At 44.4% G+C, this 22,211-nt stretch overlaps 1 protein-coding gene across 1 annotated transcript in view; it reads left to right on the top strand.

Annotated features, from left to right (window-relative positions):
* The window catches only part of LOC103733079 (ankyrin repeat domain-containing protein 6-like), a gene marked incomplete at its 3' end in the record, with an annotated part of 107,225 nt that extends 85,220 nt beyond the window's left edge, over window positions 1-22,005 (top strand). Inside the window, exons 3-5 of the mRNA XM_017797831.1 lie at window positions 12,556-12,654; window positions 20,186-20,284; window positions 21,907-22,005. Coding sequence (XP_017653320.1) covers window positions 12,556-12,654; window positions 20,186-20,284; window positions 21,907-22,005 — 297 coding nt within the window. The remainder of the gene's footprint in view (window positions 1-12,555; window positions 12,655-20,185; window positions 20,285-21,906) is intronic.
* Between the last annotated feature and the right edge of the window lie 206 nt (window positions 22,006-22,211).

The raw sequence follows: 22,211 nt of genomic DNA, 5'->3' as shown, positions 1-22,211 counted from the left end.
GAGAGGGACCCATATTACTCCAACAACCTACTGACAAATTATACATACCAGATCAAGAAATATATGTCTAGACAAGGTTTATCTGAGAACAATTGGTCTTTGCCCAAGATTTATCTACATGACACACAGTTAATAAAAGTACCAGACTGGTGGAACTAACTTTCTTGGATGTTTAACAGACATAGTTTGAGGCCTATAATAATTTAGTCAGAGGGACATAAAGGACAACTTTTCCTCCTTGTCCTCCTAGGTCGACTAGTTCCAGGGGACTATGAGCATCTCTGAAAATGTCCTGCAGTTGTGGTGGGTCACCTGTCCTCTTGATCAAGGAGGCCTAGGAGACCCCAGCAGATGGACTTGAACCAGTGTCCTGTCTATAAAGAGGAGGGTCAACACAGAGGAATCATCTCCTCCATGCTTCCAAGCAAAGCCAGCCATGGTAAAGCAGGACCTTTGACTTATGTTCACATAGGTGGAACTGGTAAAAGAAAGGAGCCAGGCGCACGTCCAAAGCCCATGTGACCTCTGAGGAACAGATCCTCTAACGACCTTAAGAGTAAAAATAAATTGGTTTATCTGGGCCAACTATATGGCCTTAAACACCCAAAAGGAAAGCATAACCAAAGATTAAAGGGGCCAATATAATTTTTTAAGAGGCTACATAACAAGCAACAATGACAGATAGGAGATACCTTCTTTTGAGTTTTTGGCCACGGTGGCCAAAGGGGCTCCTAAAGAGTAACCCAGCATAAAACGGAAAATGAACAGCACACCCCAATCTTATCTAAAAGAATATTGACAACTGATTGCTGCTAGATGAGGAACAGCTGACCTTCCTCAAACAAAGACCTCTAGATAGGCTAACTAGATTCACCAGATGGACAAGTAGTGGGGATTGACTGGGGTGCCAACAACACAGCGGACAGTAGCAGGGATATCAGAGTATCAGGGCTCTAGTGAGGGGAGGGAGGCTATGGGAGGGTGTCATCTGGGAAGTGGGTGTATAGTTGAATAAGATGGTTTGGGATGTTCTGTGTGATATACACGTATACACAAAAATCAACAAATTTTTTAAAATGTATTATATTTGAGGAGGAAGCATGGAAATTTATGTCGTGTTAATTAGTAGAGGTGATAAACATTACCATTGAAATCTACCCAATGACTTTATAGACATACACAGGAGCCAAGGATCCAAATGCAACTGATTATGACCAATAATAATCAGATACATACAGATTAGAGACACTTGTGCCAACATCTCAGTGGTGGTAGCAAAAACAGTATATTTTAAATGACATGGAGATCTTTTTTTAAAGGTCAAAAACTCATTCAATTTTATGTTTTACAGGGTTTATACTGAGTTCAAGATTGTATAAATGTATGAATTCAACTGTGAATCTAAAAATTTGTGAACCTAAAAATTTACAGCCAATATATGAAAGAGACATATCTTTGCTCTGGAGTGTGTTACTGAATGTATTAAAGCTGTAATGAAATGCTTCTTCTAATCATGTGGTTATTAAAAATTAAAAAAAAGGAAAAGCTAGCTTGGTTTTATGAAATCAGTATAACATTAATATCCAAACTATGTGGATATAGATGAGAGCAACTATAAAAACTATACACTGACCTCATAGGAATAGAGGGTCAAAAATTCTGGTTTGTGTTCTTTTGTTTGTTTTGAAACAAAGTCTCAAAAAGCAGTGTAGCTGAGTAACTGAAGATGAACTTTAACTCCTTATACTGTTGGCTGTATCTCCAGAGTCCTGGAATTGCAGGTATGAGCCACCATGCCCAGGTCACAATAAAAATGCTTCATTAAAATTTTTTATTTTATAAGCCAGGTGTGGTGGTGCACACCTTTAATCCCAGCACTTGGGAAGCAGAGGCAGGTGGATCTCTGTGAGTTTGAGGCCAGCCTTGTCTACATAGTGAATTCCAGGCCAGCTGTGGCTACAGGAAGACCTTGTCTCAAAAGAAAACCAAAAAGGGGCTGGAGCAATGGCTTGGTGGTTAAGAACACCGGTTGTTCTTGCAGAAGACCTGAGTTCAAATCCCAGCACCCACATGGCAGCTAACAACTGTCCATAACTCCAGTTCCCAGGGATCAAACAGTGTCTTCTGTCCTCCAAGGGCATTGCACGACTTGGGTGTACTTACCTATACACAGGTAATATACACATACACATAATATAAAAATAATAAACTTTTTTTTAAAAGACGAAAAATCTTTTTTAAAATTTTTTGTGTATCAGTGTTCTGCCTGCATGTTTGTAAGTGCACTACATATGTGCAAAGCCTGAGGAGGCCAGAAGAGAGCATCAGATGCCCTGGAACTGGAGTTACAGTTGTTAGCTACCACATGGGTGCTGGGAATTGAACCCAGGCCCTCTGCAAGAATAGTCAGTGCTCTTAACCTCTGAGCCTTCTCTCCATTTCCCAGAATAAAAAGTTCTTGACCTTATCTAATAGAATACAGCACCAATAAGAGTATATAGTAAGACCAAATGGGTTTGTTCCAGGAATGCAAGGATAGCTTTATGGTTCATTTTACAACAGCTTAAAGGAGGAAAACTACTTATTACCAGCTGCTGAATAGGCAGTGATTTTCATTTTCTGTAGAGGATGGTCCTTTTCTTCTCCCCATAGTCCATCATCACCAAGCACTGGATCACCATGCTTTGTTCTTTCAATGAATCAACTCATTGAACTGCAGTCTAAGTCACTACTGTGAGGGTCAAGAACAGACAATGCCTTATCATTTAGCATCATGTGTACTGTAGGAGCTGATGGAATCCTTAGCAGCTAGTTAGATTATTTAAACTATTTTTAACCTTTCTACTGGTGAACTTTTCTAGAAGGAAGCACAAATCTGGTAATTAGTATGTTACCTCAAAAGAATTTTTTTAAATTGAGGAAATTAATCATTAGAAATAATTAATTACTCAAATTGCTTCAAATAATCTCTTCAAATGATTTATGAATATTGTTATTTTAGAGGTCTATCTCAATACCCTTGTCCTTAGGTTATTGGATATTGTTCCCTGCTGCAGGAATCACCATCTGTTCCATTACTTTTTATCTTGCTATTAGGCAGTTCTTCCAATCTGAGACTGTCGTGATCTTTGTCATCAAAGGAATTTACTCTTGCTGCTTTTTGTCGCCTATAGTCTGGTTAAGATGTGATGTGTTACTCATCCAAGTAGATAAAACACATTTTATTTTCTTTTTATTATTATTAATTAATTTGTTTGTTTTCTGACATAGGGCCCCCCTGTAGCCACAGCTGGTCTGGAACTCACTATGTAGATCAGGCTGGCCTCAATCTCACAGAGATAACCTGCCTCTGACTCCTGAGGGCATATACCACCATGCTCAACTGTAAATTATTTTAAAACATCGAAATGTTTTCATAACTTTGTTTCATTGAATTGTAAGCCTGAGAAGGACTTTAAAGCTTCCTAACCCAAATCTATATCATTGTATGCAGTGGTTGAAGCTCTCAAGGAATATTGTCAATGGTCAGAGGCCCTTGGGGAACCTAGGAAAGTGGGGACTCTTTGGACACTTAAAACTCTGTCACAAATGAGATGTGACATCTTCATTCATTTCTCATTTACTGCACACAAGGGCTGAATGTGTCTGATCTGTCGTATTTCTCATGATTTCCTGAGGAAAGAATGCATTGCCCTTACAAAATTATTATGCTAAACTGAAATCTTCCCACTATGCCACTTCCCATTACGTGACCGCAGCCGCCCATCTGTCCTCCTTGCGATGTTCCCAGTTAAGATGGTTAAGTCATGGTGAGGAGAGATGGCTCAGTGCTTAAGAGCTTTTACAGAGGATCTGGGGTCACTGTAAGTCCAGTTCCAGGGGATCCAACACCCCTTCTGGCCTCTGTGGGCATTGCACACATGTGGTGCACTTACATACATGCAAGCAAAACACTCATACACATAAAATACAAAAGAAAAAAAAAGATGATTAAATCATTTTTTTCTTAGAGCTAATGAGTCTTTATTCCTTTCTTCCCCTTCACCCCTTACCTTCTTTTGCAGTCTAATTTCCACTCTTCCATTCTTTTGGCTTCTGCCCAGTCCTCTGTGTGACTGGTTAAAATGACTGGTTAGAATGAAGATGTGTTGCTAGAATGGCTGAGTACCACCAGTACCCTTGTAGCTCACTCTTCACCTGCACTGTTAGAGCCATTTGGGTCACTCAGGAGACCCGTATTTTTGGTCTTAAAAGGTCTGCCCTTTAGTAAGTAGGACCCCACACTCCTAAGCAGGAATGAGGAGCCGTGGCCTGGCAGGAGAAGTGACTGGCCAAGCTTCTGTCTAGGGATCCCAGCCCCCTGGAGGCTGTAGAGGGCGAGGTGGAGCTGAGTCTTCTTTGACTTCTTCCTGTAGGCTGTAGTTCTCAAATGACCCCAGGTCCCCTTTACCTGAGAGACCTGGTCCCTCCCAAATAGGTCTCTTCAGTGTAAGTGCTTTGGTCCCCCCCACCCCCCGACATCCAGCAAGGAAGCTCAGCCCCATGTCTGAACACATACTAGGGAAAAGTACCCTCACACTTGTCTTCAGGGTTTGTTTTACGCCTTGACCTTTGGCTGGCTTTTCTTGTCCTCCTCCGATCTCTCTAACTGGGATCTTTTCATTCCCTTTTATGATCACCTGTTAGTATAATTTATGGGTCACCAGCAGGAGGGGGAGCCACTTTGATACTCCTATGCAGCAATTCTGCAGACATCCCTCTGCCTGCCCTACCTGCCTGAACACAACACCGTTCCTAGCCAGTACCCCAGAATTATTGACAGCGGGGCTGCTCTTCTGTAGCCATTCTTTGGTGGTTGACTCCCTGGAAGTGAAGCGGCCTTACCTTGGCTGGTTAAAAGGGACATGAGGGGTGCTCTCACCCTCCTGGCCTCAAGTGGCCCATCCTCAAACTGCCACTAGGAATCAGCAAATTCAAAGGGGCCTGACAGGTCATAACTCTGCACACAAGGGCCATGTGGAACTTTAAAAATGCCCTTACAGCATGTCACACGAAGTTGATGGACTTGAACCCTCTGGGGATTACGTTTGGGGATTTTTTTTTTTTTTTAAGATTATAGATAACGCTAATGTGTGCTAGGGTTATAAACCAATGGGTTAAGCTTGGCATGGTAGTGCACACCTTTAATCCCAGCACTTGGGAGGTTGGAGGCAGGCAAATCTCTGAGACTGAGGCCAGCCTGGTCTACAAGGTGAGTTCCAGACCTGCTGGGGCTACAGGGAGACATTTCCTCACAAAGACCAAAACAAAACAAACAAAACGAGTGGGTTAAGCTGGTCTCTCCCATGCTGATGGTCCCAGACTGTCAGTATTCATCTCTCAGCAAGCTGTTAGAAATGCAGGTTCCTAGGTTCTACCCAGACTTGACTGAATCAGAAACTCTGGCAAGAGGTCCAGCTGTCTGCATTTAAACTAGTCCTTTTGGGATTCTGAGGCCTAGTAGAGCATAAAGTGCCTTAGGTGTACTATTACTTCAGAAAACACGATTTTATGTAACCTGTGAATATAGCTCTGTGAGAGCATTAGAAGAGATCCTCTGGGAAAGGTTGCTTTAAGGAACATCGCTGTTTGTTTTTTTTGAAAAAAACTTTTTTTTAAATTTTATTTATTATTTTTATTTTATGTGTATGCGTGTATTGCCTGCATGTAGGTAAGTGCAATACCCACGGAGGACAGAAGAGGCCGTTGGATCCCCTGGGACTGGAGTTATGGACAGTTGTTAGCTGCCATGTGGGTGCTGGGATTCGAACCCGGGTCTTCTGCAAGAACAGTCAGTGTTCTTAATCGCTGAGCATCTCTCCAGCCCCAGAAGATAGTTGTTGAGCTGAGTTGGGGAACAAGAAGTAATTTTCTTCTACTTTCCAAATTTTTGTTATGCTATTGTATCGTGTACCTTTGAAGATGTGGGAATCTCTGTGTTGTGATGGCGCAGTGTTCTCAATATTCTGCACTGATGGATGGAAAGGAGAGCACCATGAAGAATGTAGCTCAAGGACCAGCTTTTGCTTGGGCAGGCCCAGCCTGGCAGGTTTAGGCTGAGGGATCCTCTTTGGAGGGCTTATCCCAGCCCCTCCTCATCTCATCCTGTATTCCCAGCCTGTCATAGATTAGAGTCAACTGAGAAGGTTGTATAAGAGCAGGTAGGGGGACCCCCCCACAAAGAGTTGACAGGAGACTCTCCTAGGGGTGGGTGAGACAGCAGCACAGATAGACCAACCTCCCCCAGATGATCTGGATGTACAGAGAAAATAGAAAACCTCTGTTCATCCTTGAGGTTCTAAGGAAACCAGGTGATTTCTAAGGCCCTCCAGGGGTCAGTGTCTGAGTATAACATTCAAGAACATGGGAAGGTCCTGAAAGCCAAATGTAGAGCCCCTACTCTGCCACTGGAACTATCCCCACCAAACAACACACTAGGGCAGTGTCCCAATGGATCAGAGCATGGGTTGGGGCCAGAGGCCTGAAGGAGTAGGTCCACACTGCTAGAATAAATGATAGTCTCTTCATGGCTCATCTTCCGTATTTGTAAAATAGGCTTAATAGTGTACCTTATAGAGTTGGAGGGCTGAATGAGCTAAAGTGAGGTTCTTAGGATAGTACCTTCAGTGCAGCAAGCATCTAGTGAAGAATAGCTGATGCTGTCCTTTGCTGTTGCCTTCACTGGTGTCTGTGGGCATCAGAGTCTGGGCTGAGTCAGACTCCCCTTTGAGGATAATTAGGGTAGAATCCAGGGCAAACTGATGCTTCAAAACTTCTTCCTCATAGCGTTCATCATATATACAGTCTTTCTCCTGTTTATATTTCTTTCCCTACCAGTCCTAGGGGCATGGAAATGACAGCAGTTACATCCTTCATGTACATTATTCAAAGACGCCTTTAAGGATCTGTTTCCTTGGCACTTAGAGCCTTCCCCATAAGTCAGGCATCATGGGGCAGAGACATACTGTGCGCTGCATGGAGACAGCCTCCCTCTGAAAAGCCCTATTGTACTGTTTTTTTCACTGTAGAATGGTCTGGAAAATGAAGCCCATTTCTGCCTCTTGCTTTCTTCCTTTAGTTGGGGATATATGCATCAGAGGCAGACAGCTTCAGGTCCTGAAGGAAACCAGTTTCTGCTTTTGCTAGTGCTGTGCCCTTCCTAGAGGTCAGCATAACAGCGAAAGCATAGGAGGGGGCCAGAGCCTCCTCAGAGAAGCCCCTGTATCACTGCAGCTGCTAGAAGATGTCCTCTGAGGAACTGAGACATCCTAGACCCTGAGCTGGCTACCACCTCACAATCTCCATTTGTTTCCTGAGGTCAATCCTGGGACTGTGGGATACGCTCCAGTGCCCCTGCCCTGTGCCTGAGGGTCACTGGGCCTGTTGGATATGAACCTCATACCACCCAGTGTCAACCCAATTCATCATTCATGAAAAGTACAGTGCCTTCATGCCCCAGCTGGAAGAAGTCGGTATCCAGGGTAACACTCAAAATATAATGTTGTATGGTTTCCTAATAGGACACTGGAGTGTCATAGACATGGAGATGACTGGGGAAGTTTCTTTTGGGGGAACCCAAGAAGGTATAATTTGGAGAAAAGGATTCCTGGTAAAAAGACTTTTGAAAGCAGAAGCACAGATGGGGCCTCAGAGCAGATTTCAAAATGGTAGTAGACATGCAGGGTGGGGCTGATGGATGGGAACATGGACCCTGAGCTAGAGCTGTCTCCTTCACCCAGATCTATGTGACAGTGCAAATAGATTCTGTTCCTTGCTAATGTGTGGGGTGTCACAGAGGGGCAGTGGTTAGGGTATCAGGTTGGGGGTTGAAGAGGGAAACCTAAGCTAGATAGTGACTGACACTTCATTTTTACCTCAAACATGAGAGGCTATTCCTGTTTGAGATGAGAAAGCAGGCTTAGGAAGTTGTCCTACATGAAATCACAAGATGTTGTTAGATCTGAATGAAGCCCCTGGCCTTTCGCTTCTCCGTGAGGAGGACTTTGGTCCATGAACATCTTGTTTGTGTTCTGTAGTTTCTAAAGTGCCCTCCCACATGTGATCTGATTTGAACGCATCTTAATCCATTTTAACCTCTGTAACAAGATACTATAGACTGGGTACCTAAACAGTAGAACTTTGATTTTCACAGTTCTGGAAACTGAGAATCCAAATTGGATGCTAGCACTCAGTGTAGCACTGTACCCTTATTTGTGCTTTTTTTTTTTTTTTTTTTTGAGACAGGGTCTCCCTGTAGCCCCAGCTGGCCTGGAACTTGCTAAGCAGACCAGGCTGGCCTCGAACTCACAGACTCCTGAGTGCTGGGATTAAAGGTGTGTGCCACCACACCCGGCACTGTGCTGTCTTTTTAAAAATTTATTTTTATTTTGTTTGAGGCAAGGTCTCTCCCAGAACTGTGCAGCTGCTTTTTGTGACGTTATCCCTGCTCCTTAAGTAATGCTTCGTTCATACTCCTCTTAGTAACTACAATAAAAACTCATTGGCTCACCAAAAACAAAATGTTTTTTTAATTTTATGTCTGAGTATTCTGCCAGTGTGTATGTAAGTACAATGCCAGAAGAGGCCGTTGGATCCCCTGGAACTGGAGTTATAGGACAGTTGTTAGCCACTGTGTGGGTGCTGGGAACCAAACTCGGGTGACCTGCAAGAATAGCCAGTGCTCTTCTTAACTGCTGAGCCATCCAAACCTGTCCTGTACTGGCAGTAGTTCCATCATGAGGCTCACCTGCTCAAAGGCCCCATCTTCAAATGCCATTCCATTGGAGATTCAGTCAGGCTTCAGCAGAGGAACTCTGGGCCAGGCATTTGTAGGGCACAAATGTTCACACAGATAGGCTCCACAGACACAAATAGCCAGGTCCCCGACATTCTTCTATGTTCACTTGGACAAACCTTTCGTCCTCCTTACTCATCAGTATAAGATGTGTGCTTCTGGGATTGACTTTTATAAATGGCCATAATCTGGACTAATGACTTTTAATTAACCCCAGCAAACCCATGTGATCTTGTGTCTCGTGACCTGGGCATCTGAACTTGTTTCCTAGGAACCTCAATTTGGTACTCCATTCAAAAAGGGAAGGAGTGTGAGCACGCTGAAAGGCAGTGCTCCATCACTGTTGAACACAGTAGAGATTGGGAAGAAGATGTGTCCTTGAGTAAATGAGATATTCTTGAACTACGGATGAAAAGGTTGGATGATCTGTTAAGATTAAGGTGGAGCCAAGCTTGTACTTCCCCAATTGAATAAAATTATGGGTGGGGCTGGACTCAGAACACAGTTCCAGGGACAGAGTTCCAGCAAGACAGTTCTATCAGCACAATTCCAGGAGACAGATGGTTCTGAGAGACCTCCAGAGGAACAAGTGTCTTCTGAGGCTGACCCTCAGAAATGTTAAAAAACATTTTATGTGTATGAGTGTATTGCCTCCTGGTGTGTAAGTGCACCTGTGTTGTGTCGTGCCCAAGGAGGTCAGAAGAGGGCTTTGGACCCCCTGGAACTGGAGTTACAGACAGTTGTTAGCCTGAGTGCGGGGAATTGAACCTGGGTCCTCTGCAAGAACAGCCAGTGCTCTTAACTGCTGAGCCATCTTTCCAGCCCCTGGCCCACTCTTTAAAAAAAAATTTTTTTTTCAGTTTTATGTGTATGAGTGTATTGCCTGCATGTGTGTACGTGCACTCATGTGCAGTGCCTGCAGAGGTCAGAAGAGGGCATGGGATCCTCTGGAACTGGAGTTAAGGACAATTGTTAGCCACATGTGGGTGCTGGGAATCAAACCTGGGTCTTCTGGAAGAGCAGCTAGTGCTCTTAACCTCTGAGCCATCTCTCCAGCACCCCACCCCCACCCCCAGCCTACTCTTAAAAACTAAATTTAAGAGTGAGGCTATTTGTTCAAGTGATTGTAGTGCTGGCAGGAAAGTTCCCAGGACTCCTCAGACTGTGGCCCTGGGCCTAGCTTCTTTCCAAGCAATACTTCCCCATACCCTGGTCTGTTTTTATGTGGTTTAAGACAACTCATATTTGACTACAGTGTAGCCATCCTCAGGACACACACATTTCCTACACCTGTGCTGAATTGTCTGTCCTGAGATTCAGAATGCCCCAGAAAACTGTGTGAAGGTCACTTAATCGGTGTGGGACTTAATCACAAGGCCCTTGATAAGGACAAGTGATGACAAGTGGACACTGATCCTGGGCCCAGTGGGTAAAACCCAGTGGTTATACTCCATAGGTTCACCGTGGGCGTCTCATGAAAAGAATCAAAGTTAAATAGCAACACATGACGGAGCAGAGTCACCAGGAGAGAAAGGTCAATCCTCTGTCTCATTTCAGACCTTGCCTTTTCTGTGAAGGTTTTTTATAGCCTAATTCTTGGGAGTAACTTTGTTCTTAATTAAGGATTCTAATTTTAAAGCAAGCCCTGGCCTCTTTCTTTCCAGACTCATTCTACTGTTTTGATTGGATTTTATGGCTAGAAATTAAGATCCTTTATTGTCTGTTATCTATTCCCCTCCACGGCTAGTTACCATGGTAAACTGGTGCTTTACTGAGTTCATAAACAGGCTTACCTTGCTAGAATATCAATGAAGAAAGGCCTTTGGGTCCTTATCGTAAGACCTTGCTCCTCTGAAGTGTGTTTTCCCTTGGGTGAGGCCATAGTTAAATGACATTTGAACCTTTCTTCACAGTGAATCCTGAGGGAAAAAGCGGAGCTTGGAAATGTAGGGGTTTTGCAAGGTCAGTTCCCTGGACAGAAGCTAATTTACACAAAGTAAAGTGCGCTTTTTTTTTCTGGATGTCACCCTGTGACATCTTGGGAGCCCACAAACTTCAAACAGTTTCAGAGAAGGGAACAGTCCTCTCTATGATGCACCCACCAGGCTAGATGCCCACTTAGACTAGAAGGGTGGACAAAAAAAGACAAGTGATATGAAGCAACAGTGTCTGTATGTTTGCCTTCAGGCAAAGATGAGTGCCAACTTCAAAAGGAATTATTTCATGGGGACCACAGAGAGAACTGGGAGACAGTCTCAGGAACAGCAGTGGTTTCTCTGATTTAGAAAAAAATGGGGTGGTGGCAGCGAGATGGCTCAGGAGTTAAGAGCACTGGCCAACGACCAGGTTCTACTTCCAGCATCCATGTGGTGGCCAACAATCATCCATAACTCCAGGTCCAGGAAACCTGACGCCCTGTTCTGGCCTCTGCAGGCATTGCACCCTCATGGTGCACACACATAACATTCAGGCAAAACACTCTTACACATAAAATAAAAATCTCAAGGCTAGAGAGCAGGCCCAGTGGTTAAGAGCACTGGCTGTTCTTGCAGAGGCACAGGTTTGATTTCTGGCACCCACATAGCAGCTAACAACCATCTGTAACTCCAGTTCCAGGGGATCCAACGCCCTCTTCTGACCTCCGAAGGCATTGTACAACACAGGTGCACTTACACGCACGAAAACAGTGCACTCAGACACATAAAATAAAATTTAGCTGGGCATGGTGGCACACACCTTTAATCTCAGCACTTGGGAGGCAGAGGCAGGCGGATTTCTGTGAGTTCAAGGCCACTCTTCTGACCTCTGCAGGCACTGCATGACATGGGTGTACTTATATACATGCAGGCAAAGACCAAAAAATAAAAATAAAAATAAATTTAAAAAAATTTTTTTTAATTAAAAAGATAATTGGTTGGTATATAGATCTTAAAATACTGGCTCTTTAAACGGCTGAACTATTTCATAATTCTTAAATCTGCTTTTAAACTGGGCATAGTAGCAGACACCTTTAATCCCAGCACTCAGGAGGCAGAGGCAGGGATTTCTGTGAGATAGAGGTCAGCCTATTCTATACAGCAAGTTCCAGGCCAGCTGGGGCTACAGGGAGACCCTGTCTCAAAAAAAACAAAACAAAATAAAATAGTGTGCTTTTAAAGAGTAGAATTTTCTACACCTGCTTGGCTATGGCTTTAATTTTAAAGAATTATTGACTAGATCCTCCAAGAGCCGATTGAGAACACTTGTTTTTCTCCTACCCACTGCCCTGGTCAGTCATAGCCCTTCAGCATCCCATCGATTAGCACCAGTGGAAAGATAAGAGGACAAGAAGCCCCCACTTTGCTACTTATTTGATACTTACAGGTGGGAAGTACAATTTATATAGTAAGGGAAATCTTTACTTTTTGAGCATTTTGGTTGATTACAGTACCAATAGCCAAAGCTAACCCGAGGCAACTTGAATTATGGATAAACTCATGGGTAAATTCATGGGAATCCCCTGCCAAAGCAAACTAGCTGGCAGGACTGGGGTGGGGCCAGGAGCAGGCAGGGCTAGAGGCGGGACTAGGAGGTGGAGTGGGGCAAAGGGCAGGTGGGGCCATGGGCGGGGCAATTTCCTTAAGGGCTGCTGTATCATTCTTGCTGTAGCCCCCTCCTCCCCACCAATCCCAGGGTGGTTTTGGTGTCTTGTTCTGAAACCAGTATTTGCTTTGCATTAACAGCATGGCCGGACCCCCTTGCACCTTGCTGCCAATAAGGGTCATCTGTCTGTGGTCCAGATCTTGCTGAAGGCTGGCTGTGACCTGGATGTGCAGGATGATGTAAGTAGAAGCATCATTTAATCAGGAGAAAGGTTGGCAGGGGAGCTTGTCTGCAGTAGAAGTCCACATTGCAGATGTCAGCATTACCAGCTGACAGGGGCTAGTAGATGCTCTCCGAGAACTTCCGGCTTCACAGCGTGCCTGTGATGGAAAAAAAAAAAAAAAAAAAAAAAAAAAGACCTGCTCAGAAGCTCATTCTCTACAGCAAGCTAGTTTGCCTGTAGTTCTCCAGGCCTGGTACACTCTCTATTAGCACTTGAGTGCTGCGCCTCCAAAGGCATTTACTTGTGTCCTGTCCCAGTACAAAGGACACATTCCCCAGTGAGTGTGGGCAAGGCCTGTGTCACTGACCAAATTTACCACCTGAGAAAAGGTAAGACTTAATTTCTCATCTTAATTTCTCTCAGTGTACATTTAGTGGGGAAGGATCTGTTGAAGGGAAAAGGGGACTTAGAATGGAATCCAAGAAAAAGGCCTGCAGAGAGTTCACTGCGGTTCTGTGCTGTCACTATGATGTCACTCCCTCCTGAGCTCACTGAGTTTGCCCGTCCACCGAGAGGACTCAGATTGGCCTCTCCAGCAGTCCAGGCTGAGTCTATGAGCAGTGGCCGAGTGGAGTTACACAGTACAAAGTGTGGTTCTCTTGGGTCTCTGAAGAAAGTGGGTTCTCTGAGAAATATTCATGTCAATTGTCCTCCAGTGAGTTATTAGGGGAAAATCCTGTGATCATGTAATTGGGGACTCTTTTCAGAGGCTGTTTCAACTCTTAATGATGTGGTAGAATTCTAAGAAATAAAACCTGTGAGTAACACAAGTTCTTGCAGTTTTCCACTTCCAGGTTCATTAATAACCCTAGCTACTAGTTTTCCTTGCAACTCTGTGCAGTGTACTAAAACTTGACAAACAAATGACTTGACTACATGTCAAATTCCAGGCTAGTCTGGGATACGCGAAACTCTGTTTCATAGAAAGAAAGAAAAATAACTAAATATGACCTTGTTTATGCATAGGCAGCAGACTGCATCTCTTATAAATCTGATTATATCGGAAGCCTATTGGGCACTAAGGGTGTTATTCTCAAAAGATGTTGATTTAGCTTTAAGCTACTGATTTTTTTTTTTTTTTTTTTTTTTTTGTTTTTTTGAGACCGTCTCCTTGTAGCCCCAGCTGTCCTGGACCTCCCTTTGTAGACCAGGCTGGCCACAAACTCACAAAGATCCACCTGCCTCTGCCTCCCAAGTGCTGGGATTAAAGGCATGCGCCACTACGCCTGGCTAAGCTACTGATTTTTACCTTGGGTCACAACACTTTATTTTTCTATACTGTAACCAACATACATTCTTGACCTATATCATCTCCTAGGATGACAGGAAGAAAATACTGGGAGAAGGTAGAGATGCCGACCACAGGAAAGGTGGGGCCTTGAGTTGCTGGTACAAACATGTTGGGACATCTCTTTGCAAATTAAAGTCCTTACTTGCCATCACGGCCACAATGCCAGGCTTGCCAACCCGTCCTAACTGAACACACCTGCTCAGGTCCTGAGCTCTGAGGTAGCCTGTGTTCTTCTGCAACAGAAGCTATGCTGATTTTCTAGGACTGCTGCTCCTCCAAGGAAGGAAGGAAGTGAAATAGGCAGGAATTCTCACACAGCAACCTGGTGAGCTGTAAGCAGATGGAAAGACAGCCCTGCTTTTAGGTAAAACATCCTCTTTTGTTAGAATCATTTTCCCCCTTGCTTTAGACAGACAATGTATACCCTACTTCCCCATAAAACTTAAAACAAGATGGCAGCATAAGAACAAACAGTGTGAAAACTGGAGGAGGTGGAAGTGCACTTGTCTGAGCTAACGATTCTCCTGGGACAACATCCTCAGCTGTTTCCTGTGTGTTTGCTGTACCTGTTGATCAGTTTTGAAATATCTACAAGAACCCAAAGAAATTTCTTTATTATCTTTAAAGAAGAGGGAAATTAACTATTGGGAGAAAAGTCACTTTAGAAGTCCCTTATCTTGGGGAAGGGACTTAAATACTATCAAATTATAGTGTATAAAAATCGCAAAAATTCAATTAAGAAAAAGAAAACAGGAAGTTATCATTTAAAAAAAGAAGCCCCCTAGCTTGGAGATAGGTGGAAACAGAATGTTAATGTTACAAAGCATTCATCCCAGCTTCGTGTCCTACAGATACTGATCTTTATGGCATGGTGAGGACTGAGAATTAGTGGAAGAATGACCTCCAGTGGCCTGGAGTGAGATTATTATGAGTTTCAACCTGTGGAAACCAGTTCTTTAGAATATGCAACTGCAGGAGCAAATTCTATCTTGTTTCCCACTAATCCTGTCAACTCTCCGCGGAGCTCTAACAGCATCTCTGATTGGTCAATGAGCAATCGCTTGGCCCCTACCTCAGATATAGTCCAGGACCCTGTGGCCGCAGTAAAAGGCATGAAGGAAGAAAAAACTAAGAGAAACCAGAGAAGAAAGGCTAGGAAGACCCCTAGAAGATCAGAGGGAGAAGAGGTTAGCACCTACTTTGCTTGCCTCCCTGTCCTCGGCTCCGTCGCAGCATGTCTGCCTGTGCAGTGGGGCCTTCCTCCCAGAGGGTGGCTCCACGCTTGCGTGACTCTTGCCTCTTCCATGGCCTTGGCAGTGGAACACGCCAGGCTTTTCACCATACAGGAGAGAGAAATAAAAGTATCTCACAACAAAGATTTGGGCCTCAGAGGTTCCAGAGCTCTTCAGTGAGAAGCACTGAGAGCTGGCAGTTCATATTCTTTTTCAAACAGGTTAGCGTGTTCCAAATCAGAATGCCAAACTGCTTTGCTGCTGCTGCTTCTAGTTTCTAGCTGCAACATTTTTTTTCTTAGCTTCTTTTCAATTATTCATTCAACAAATATATCGTGGGTAGCTTAGGACCAGGGCTCTATGTGACACAGCTAGGGTTTGTGAGGCAGCCCCAGTCTCATTGAGGCACCTGGTCTGTTTTGGAGACCAGGCCTAAGGTTAAATTGCCTTTACAGGTTGGAAGCATCTTGGGGTGAATGCAAAAAGCATTGTGTTCATCCAGAGTACTTTGAATTATATGATATAATTAGATGTCGTGACCCTTGGCACATAGAGATCAATAAATATTCACTGAGTAAATATTGAGTAAATGCTGTTAAGAGAGCTTTATTTTCTTCTGCGTTTTCTTTTCAGAATTTCATGGCTGATTTAGATCCTGTAGAAAGAGGGTTATGCCAGGCTCGCCTTTTGGGCCCATTAGTAGGCAGAATACATCTTTTTTGTTGTATTTCAAAGAGGATATGTTTCAGTGGTCATTTTAATTTTGTAGGAGCTAAGAATTGACTCTTAAGTAACTGAGCTTATTTCAACTGAAGGTCTGGTGTTACTGTATTATGTGTTCTAGGGAGAGACTAGTTCCAAGGACAGTCCAAGGCAGCTCTTTGTTCATGTGTCTCAGAGCCTTTCATTCTCATTTGGGGAACCTAAGAGAGCTAGTTTTTAAGTTGGACAAAGTATATCATTACTAGTCAGCCCAGTCATGGCTACCTCTTCCACATGGGTAAGGCTGAGTGTGATCACATAGTAGTAAGCAACCCAGGAAGCAAGGAGCCAAGTTCTCTGTGAGCTAGGAATAAAGCTGGAGAGGGACCTGCCTGGGGATGAGAAATGAGTGCACTGAGTGGGCCACCGAGCTTCGGACAGTTTGGTTTCTCACACGTGTCAGGCCTTCTTGAGTCTTGATAATCCAACTGGAAATGTCCTGGGGAGAGCTGCTCTAAGAGCTGGGTTTAGCTGCTTGCATTAAGCTGGAGACTCACAAAAGAAAGTTGTCTGGAGGGAGCAAATACCCTAGGTCAGTAAGGAAAGATTGTGTCATGCTAGCTCAAAGCTGCATCAACTCATGATCTGATGATCAGCTTATGGAACATGGGGAAATATTGGACCTGAACCAAGACTTAGACAAGGCTTAGACTATGCCCCTAACCAGGGATGTTCCTTCACGTTATCATTTGCTCTGACCATTGCTGACATGGCCTGCACGCTTCAGGCATGTTGCTTGCACTTTATGCATAATCAGATAGGATGGAAGTTTCTTTTCATAAAATGGTTGCTCTGATGGATCCAAGGAGTGCTCGGCAGAGTGCCTGCAGTTTGCAGGATGATGGAAAGGCCTGTCCTATTGGAGACCTGACTGAGTCAGTGCTACCTCAACCACATTTCTTATGGAGACCAGAGTGCCATCTTTCTCATCAGACCCATAATAATCAATCCCACTTGAGCCTCATTTTGAGGAAATTCATCACAAATCTGACAGGGAAATATGGGAAGTCATAGAATTAATGGAATTTTAAAAAATATTTCATTTTTTTTTTTAATGTGCATGAATGTATTGCTTGCATGTATGTAAGTGCACCTGTGATATGCAATGGCTGTGGAGGTCAGAAGAGGGCATCAGATCCCCTGGAGCTGGAGTTAGGACAGTTGTTAACTACCATGTGAGTGCTGAGAATTGAACCCGGGTCCTCTGCATGAACAACTAGTGCTCTTAACTGCTGAGCCATCTCTCCAGCCCCCTCTAATGGAATTCTTTTAAGTTGAGGCTAAAACACTATCTCGTCTAATGCCTTGTTTAGGGTTGAGCATCCCTCAGCTGGCACCTCTTCAGATGCCTGGCATAGCTTACCTCCTGTAGCCCCTTTTCCAAGCTATACTCTCCTTATTACAAGGCACATAGAAAGGGTCCTCTCTGAGTAAGATACCAGAAGGGTGAACAGGAAGAAAACCAGCCCAAATCCAACTTAGAATGTGATAATAGCTTACATGTCAGGGATGGGATTAATGGCCACACAGTCATGGTAATGGGGCGGGCTCCTTGTCCCCAGCACACTGCGTTCAAGTCCCTTAAATTCTACAAGGAGTAAATGGTAAGAAAAGTTTGTGAGACATGGGTAGGCCTATTCCGAGTATCTTCTTACAGCTTAAACTTTTAATTAGCATTAGTTTTACCTGATACTCAAAGCTATGTATGTTAAATATAAAAAAGTCGAGAAGTGCTTGACCGGTTCTGAGTCTCTGCAGTCACCACTGTCCATTGCAAAAAGAGGCTTCTTCAACCAGAGCTGACAGGAGCACTAGTCTATGGGCATAAACATAGTATTTAGAAGACAAATTAGGAGGCATTTATGTCTATTAGCAAAACTGCAACAGTGGCTTCCTCACTAGGGCCTGTAGCCTCCCCTGGCACAGGCTTCAGACATGAATTCTGTCCTGCAGAGTGGGCCTCAAATCTAATCTGAAAACAGGTAGTTGCCCCCATAACAGACTTGCCACAGTTGCACCAATGGACTCATCTTGCCTAACTTGAGCTCATCTTGCTCATCTTGGTGTTACTGTACACTGGGTGCACAGCTGTGTGAGACTGCTGACAGTTCTTCCCCCAGCAAGTATCCAAAAAAACAAGGTTTTTTGTTTTTATTTGTTTTGGGTTTTTTTGAGTCAAGGTCTCCTTGTAGCCCCAGCTGGCCTAGAACTCACCATGTAGAACAGGTTGGCCTCAGTCTCACAGAGATTCATCTGCTTCTGCCTCCAAAGTGCTGGGATTAAAGGTGTGTACCACCAGGCCCAGCATTTTTTTTTTTTTAATTTTGAGAAAGCAAATTTTAGGGGCTGTAGAAATGTCTCAGTGGCTAAGGGCACTTGCTGCTCTTGCAGAACACCTGGGTTCAGTTCCCAGTACCTACATGGTGACTAACTCCATGTTCCAGGGGATTTGATGGCCTCTTCTGGCCTCCATGGGTATTGTATACATGGGTGTGCTTACATACATGCAGGTAAAGATTCATACACCACATAAAATAAAAATAATAAGTAAAAAAAATTTTAAAAAGAAAGCAAATTTGAGGTTGTTTGTTTTTTGAAATAGTGTCTCACTATCTAGCCCAGGCTGGTCTTGAGCTCATGATCCTCCTGCCTCTGCCAACTGAGTGCTAGGATTATAGGTGTGTATCAATGTACCCAACCAAATTTGTATTTTAGGACTGAGTGAGGTTTTTGTTTTTTGTTTATTTTTGGTCTTTTTAAGACAGGGTCTCCCTGTAGCCCTAGCTAACCTGGAGCTCGCTATGTAGACCAGAGATCCACCTGCCATTGCCTCCCAAGTGCTGATATTAAAGCTATGCGCCACCACACCCAACTAGAGTGGTTTTTCTATTCTGATAAAAATACATATAGTTCATGTAAATATGGTTCATGGGTGCATTTTTGTGCCATAGTCACCACTAGTTCCAGAACTTTTATTGTTGAGTTAAACAGCTTTAATGTGTTTTGTTTGTGGTAAGTCCCAGGGAAGTCAGGGGTTTTCATTAAGGCTGCTTTTTAGTTAACGGTGCAGCTCTCCTGAAGCTCATCTTTCTTATCTGCCTTCCAGAGGCTCTCCTGTCTCTCTTAGTGCCCAGGGATATCCAGGACTGTGTTCTTTGCCCCTCTGTGCTCTGTCTGGAAATTTCATTTACATGAATCTTACTAGCCGAGTCATAGACTCCAGAATGGGAAGACTTTGGGGATCATCTGTTCCAGCGAGGAGAGTGATCTCTCCCAGGACTGTAGACAACTCATTCTCCTGATTCCCTGGCCCTTAGCTTATTCTTTTCCACCCAAAAACTTCCACATGCTTCATCCATCTCCCTTTTCAAGCCTGGTCCTCAAACTTGATTTGCCTCAACTTGACTTCTGCACACATGTCAGAGATAAAATGTGTTCTTGAGGCTCAGAGCTCTCTGAGCTCTCCTATTACAGTCTTGACCTTCTTACTTCTGGGAGTGGTTAGTCCTTCTCTCCACTGCAATTAAGGGAGTCAAGTTCTTGTTTGGTGCCTGAAGGAGAAAACCAGTTGGCAACCCTGAGAATCTGATCACAGAGAAAAGGGTTAAAATGCATCATAAATCACTGAGAACCTTCTTAGAAATATGTGGAGATAGGCCGCAGTCCTCAGAGACCTTGGGTGAAGCAGAGTATACCCCTATGTTGCTTTTGGCCAGTGCAAATCAGGGAACAAATTTTACACCTGCCATCAAAGCATGAGGGCCTTGAACTGCCACAGTGAGAGTGATTCCTTTGTAAGCCTGGCCTGAGGATGCATCGGGGAGTGAGGACAGTAGGCATTGCTGGGTTAACTGCACAGCATATACACCCTGGCTGCCAGACCTGCTCCTCACAGCATGACAGTCACATCACCCCCAGAAAGTGGGACAGAGCCTTACTCTCCAGACCTAGATTTGAGGCTAAAAGCTAATCTTGCTGCTGATACAAAATCCCTTCAAGTTTGTGAGCAAAATTGCTCTACCAGCATGCATTTTCTACTAATGGGACCCCAAAACTCACCTTGCCTGTGGTGGCCTAGCCCTTCTGCAAGTAACCGGTCTGCTCCTTGTGGGAGTCGGGGATGCCCTGGTGTCTGGCTGATAAAAGGAGGTATGTTGCTAGAGAGAGCTAACTGCTGTTCCTGCCTCCGTGTCACTTTTCAGGGGGACCAGACAGCCTTGCACCGGGCCGCAGTGGTGGGGAATACTGAAATCATCACAGCACTCATCCGGGAGGGATGTGCTCTGGATAGACAGGACAAGGTGAGTGGGGTGGCTTTACCCACTGCAGAACAGTGAACGTGCAAGATGTCATTTCTCTCCTACCACTCTTAACAAGACACAGTCAACATAGATTTCCTCTGAAAGAGTGTCTGGGATGCCAGCCAGTTGTGTTTGTTTAAAAAGCCTTCCCTCTGTTCTGTGGCTGAGTGACAACAGCATAAATCAGGTAAAGGAAAAATCTAGAAGTCATGACCTGTGAAGACTGTTGAAGGTGGGGATCCTCAGGTGTTATTTTTGTTTTTTTTTTTTTTTTGTCTTTTGTTTTGTTTTGTTTTGTTTTTTTGGTGTTTTTTGAGACAGGGTCTCCCAGTAGGCCCAGCTGGCCTGGAACAAACTATGTAAACCAGGCTGGCCTTGAACTCACAGAGATCCACCTGCCTCTCCCTCCCAATTGCTGGGATCAAAGATGTGTACCACCACACCTGGCCTGTTTGCTTTTTAATGAGCAAGTAAGTTAAATTCTTTAAACTCTTGAAGAATAAAAGCAAACCAAATATTTCTTTTTTGAAAGAATTCCAAAGACATATCATACATAACCTGATGTTTGTAAATTGTCAGGTCATAAAATATGGGATTTTTGCATTGAAGTGCAATATGACTTCTGCTTTCTTTGTCCCCTCACTTTTCTGCACAAACAGTAAGTGCAGCTCCAAGTCTCCCCAAACACACCTGTGGGTACCAGCTCAAGAGAGGCTCCTTCACGGCCCCAGAGCCCCTCTCCGCACTCCTTACTGCTGCTGCTTCTGCCCCAGCCCCACAGCCCCATGGCCTCTTGGCACAGCCCGTCCTAGCCTTTGGAACCCTAGTCTCCTCTTGTGGGTGTCAGGAGACTCCAGCCCTTTTGTGCACATCTCTAGATATTTCCAGAGACATAAGTGTAGCTGACTGAAATCTAATTCAGAGTCCAACATAATTGAAAAATATGCTGCCCCCCTGAGCAGCCTAGCCTGGAGCACCAGGCAAGGCTACCTGACGCCCCATCCCAATGTTTCCCCCCTTCTCCCATAGCAACTTAGGTAAATATGAGCCATTTTATTTGTTAGTATTTAAAAGCCATGTATTTAAGACCCTTGTTTGGCCTATTTACAAATCATTGCTTCTTTGGTACCTATTCATTTATTTAAGGTCCTGAGGATTTTAGACTAAACCAATGTTAAATTTTGGTGAAGAAATGGGGGTGGGGAGGCCCTCTACCTATTGGATCCCATTTTCAGGGTTCCTTCTGGTGTCAGGAATGTAGTGGACCCCAGGGGGCAGTGGAGGTGGGAAGGAATGGACAGTGTAACATCGCAAGGAGGTTGGGCTTTATAGATCAGAGCTGTGGGAGGCCCTTGAGCCTTTCTCAATGATGTGCTCTCAAAGAGACTTAGGCCCCGACGCACCCACTGTACCTCAGGAGGTAGTTTCTCCTGTGTTCAGAGTGGTTCTTATCCTGTACTGTTACTGGGAGAATGGAGAAGCTAGCCCCTCAAATCTTCTGTCCTCTGTGGTTCAGATGAGGCTTCCTCCCCAACTGAGGAAGGCCCTGTGGCCACTATAAATATTGTTTTAGTAAGTAGTATCGGGCCCTGGGTAATGTGTCTTCCCCATGTGTTCCTCAGGATGGGAATACAGCCCTGCATGAAGCCTCCTGGCATGGGTTCAGCCAGTCAGCCAAGCTACTCGTTAAAGCAGGAGCCAACGTGCTTGCTAGGAACAAGGTGAGGCCCAGCAGAGTTAGACCTCCTTCACAGGTGAGGAGGGCTGTGGGAGTATTTTCCCTCCTGGTAATTTTCTCTCCATGAGGAGAGCCAGAGCTCATTGGGGCATGGAGAACCCAGCAGGGGCAGGCTGACCTACAAGGTTCCTTATAGAGAAGCAGGTGGACTGGTGTTCCATGTCAGGACAAACCCATCAACAGTGCTGA

Source organism: Nannospalax galili, unplaced genomic scaffold, assembly GCF_000622305.1.
Source record: "Nannospalax galili isolate Female #2095 unplaced genomic scaffold, S.galili_v1.0 scaffold375, whole genome shotgun sequence".
NCBI lineage: Eukaryota > Metazoa > Chordata > Mammalia > Rodentia > Spalacidae > Nannospalax > Nannospalax galili.
This window is presented reverse-complemented; position numbering and strand designations above follow the sequence as displayed.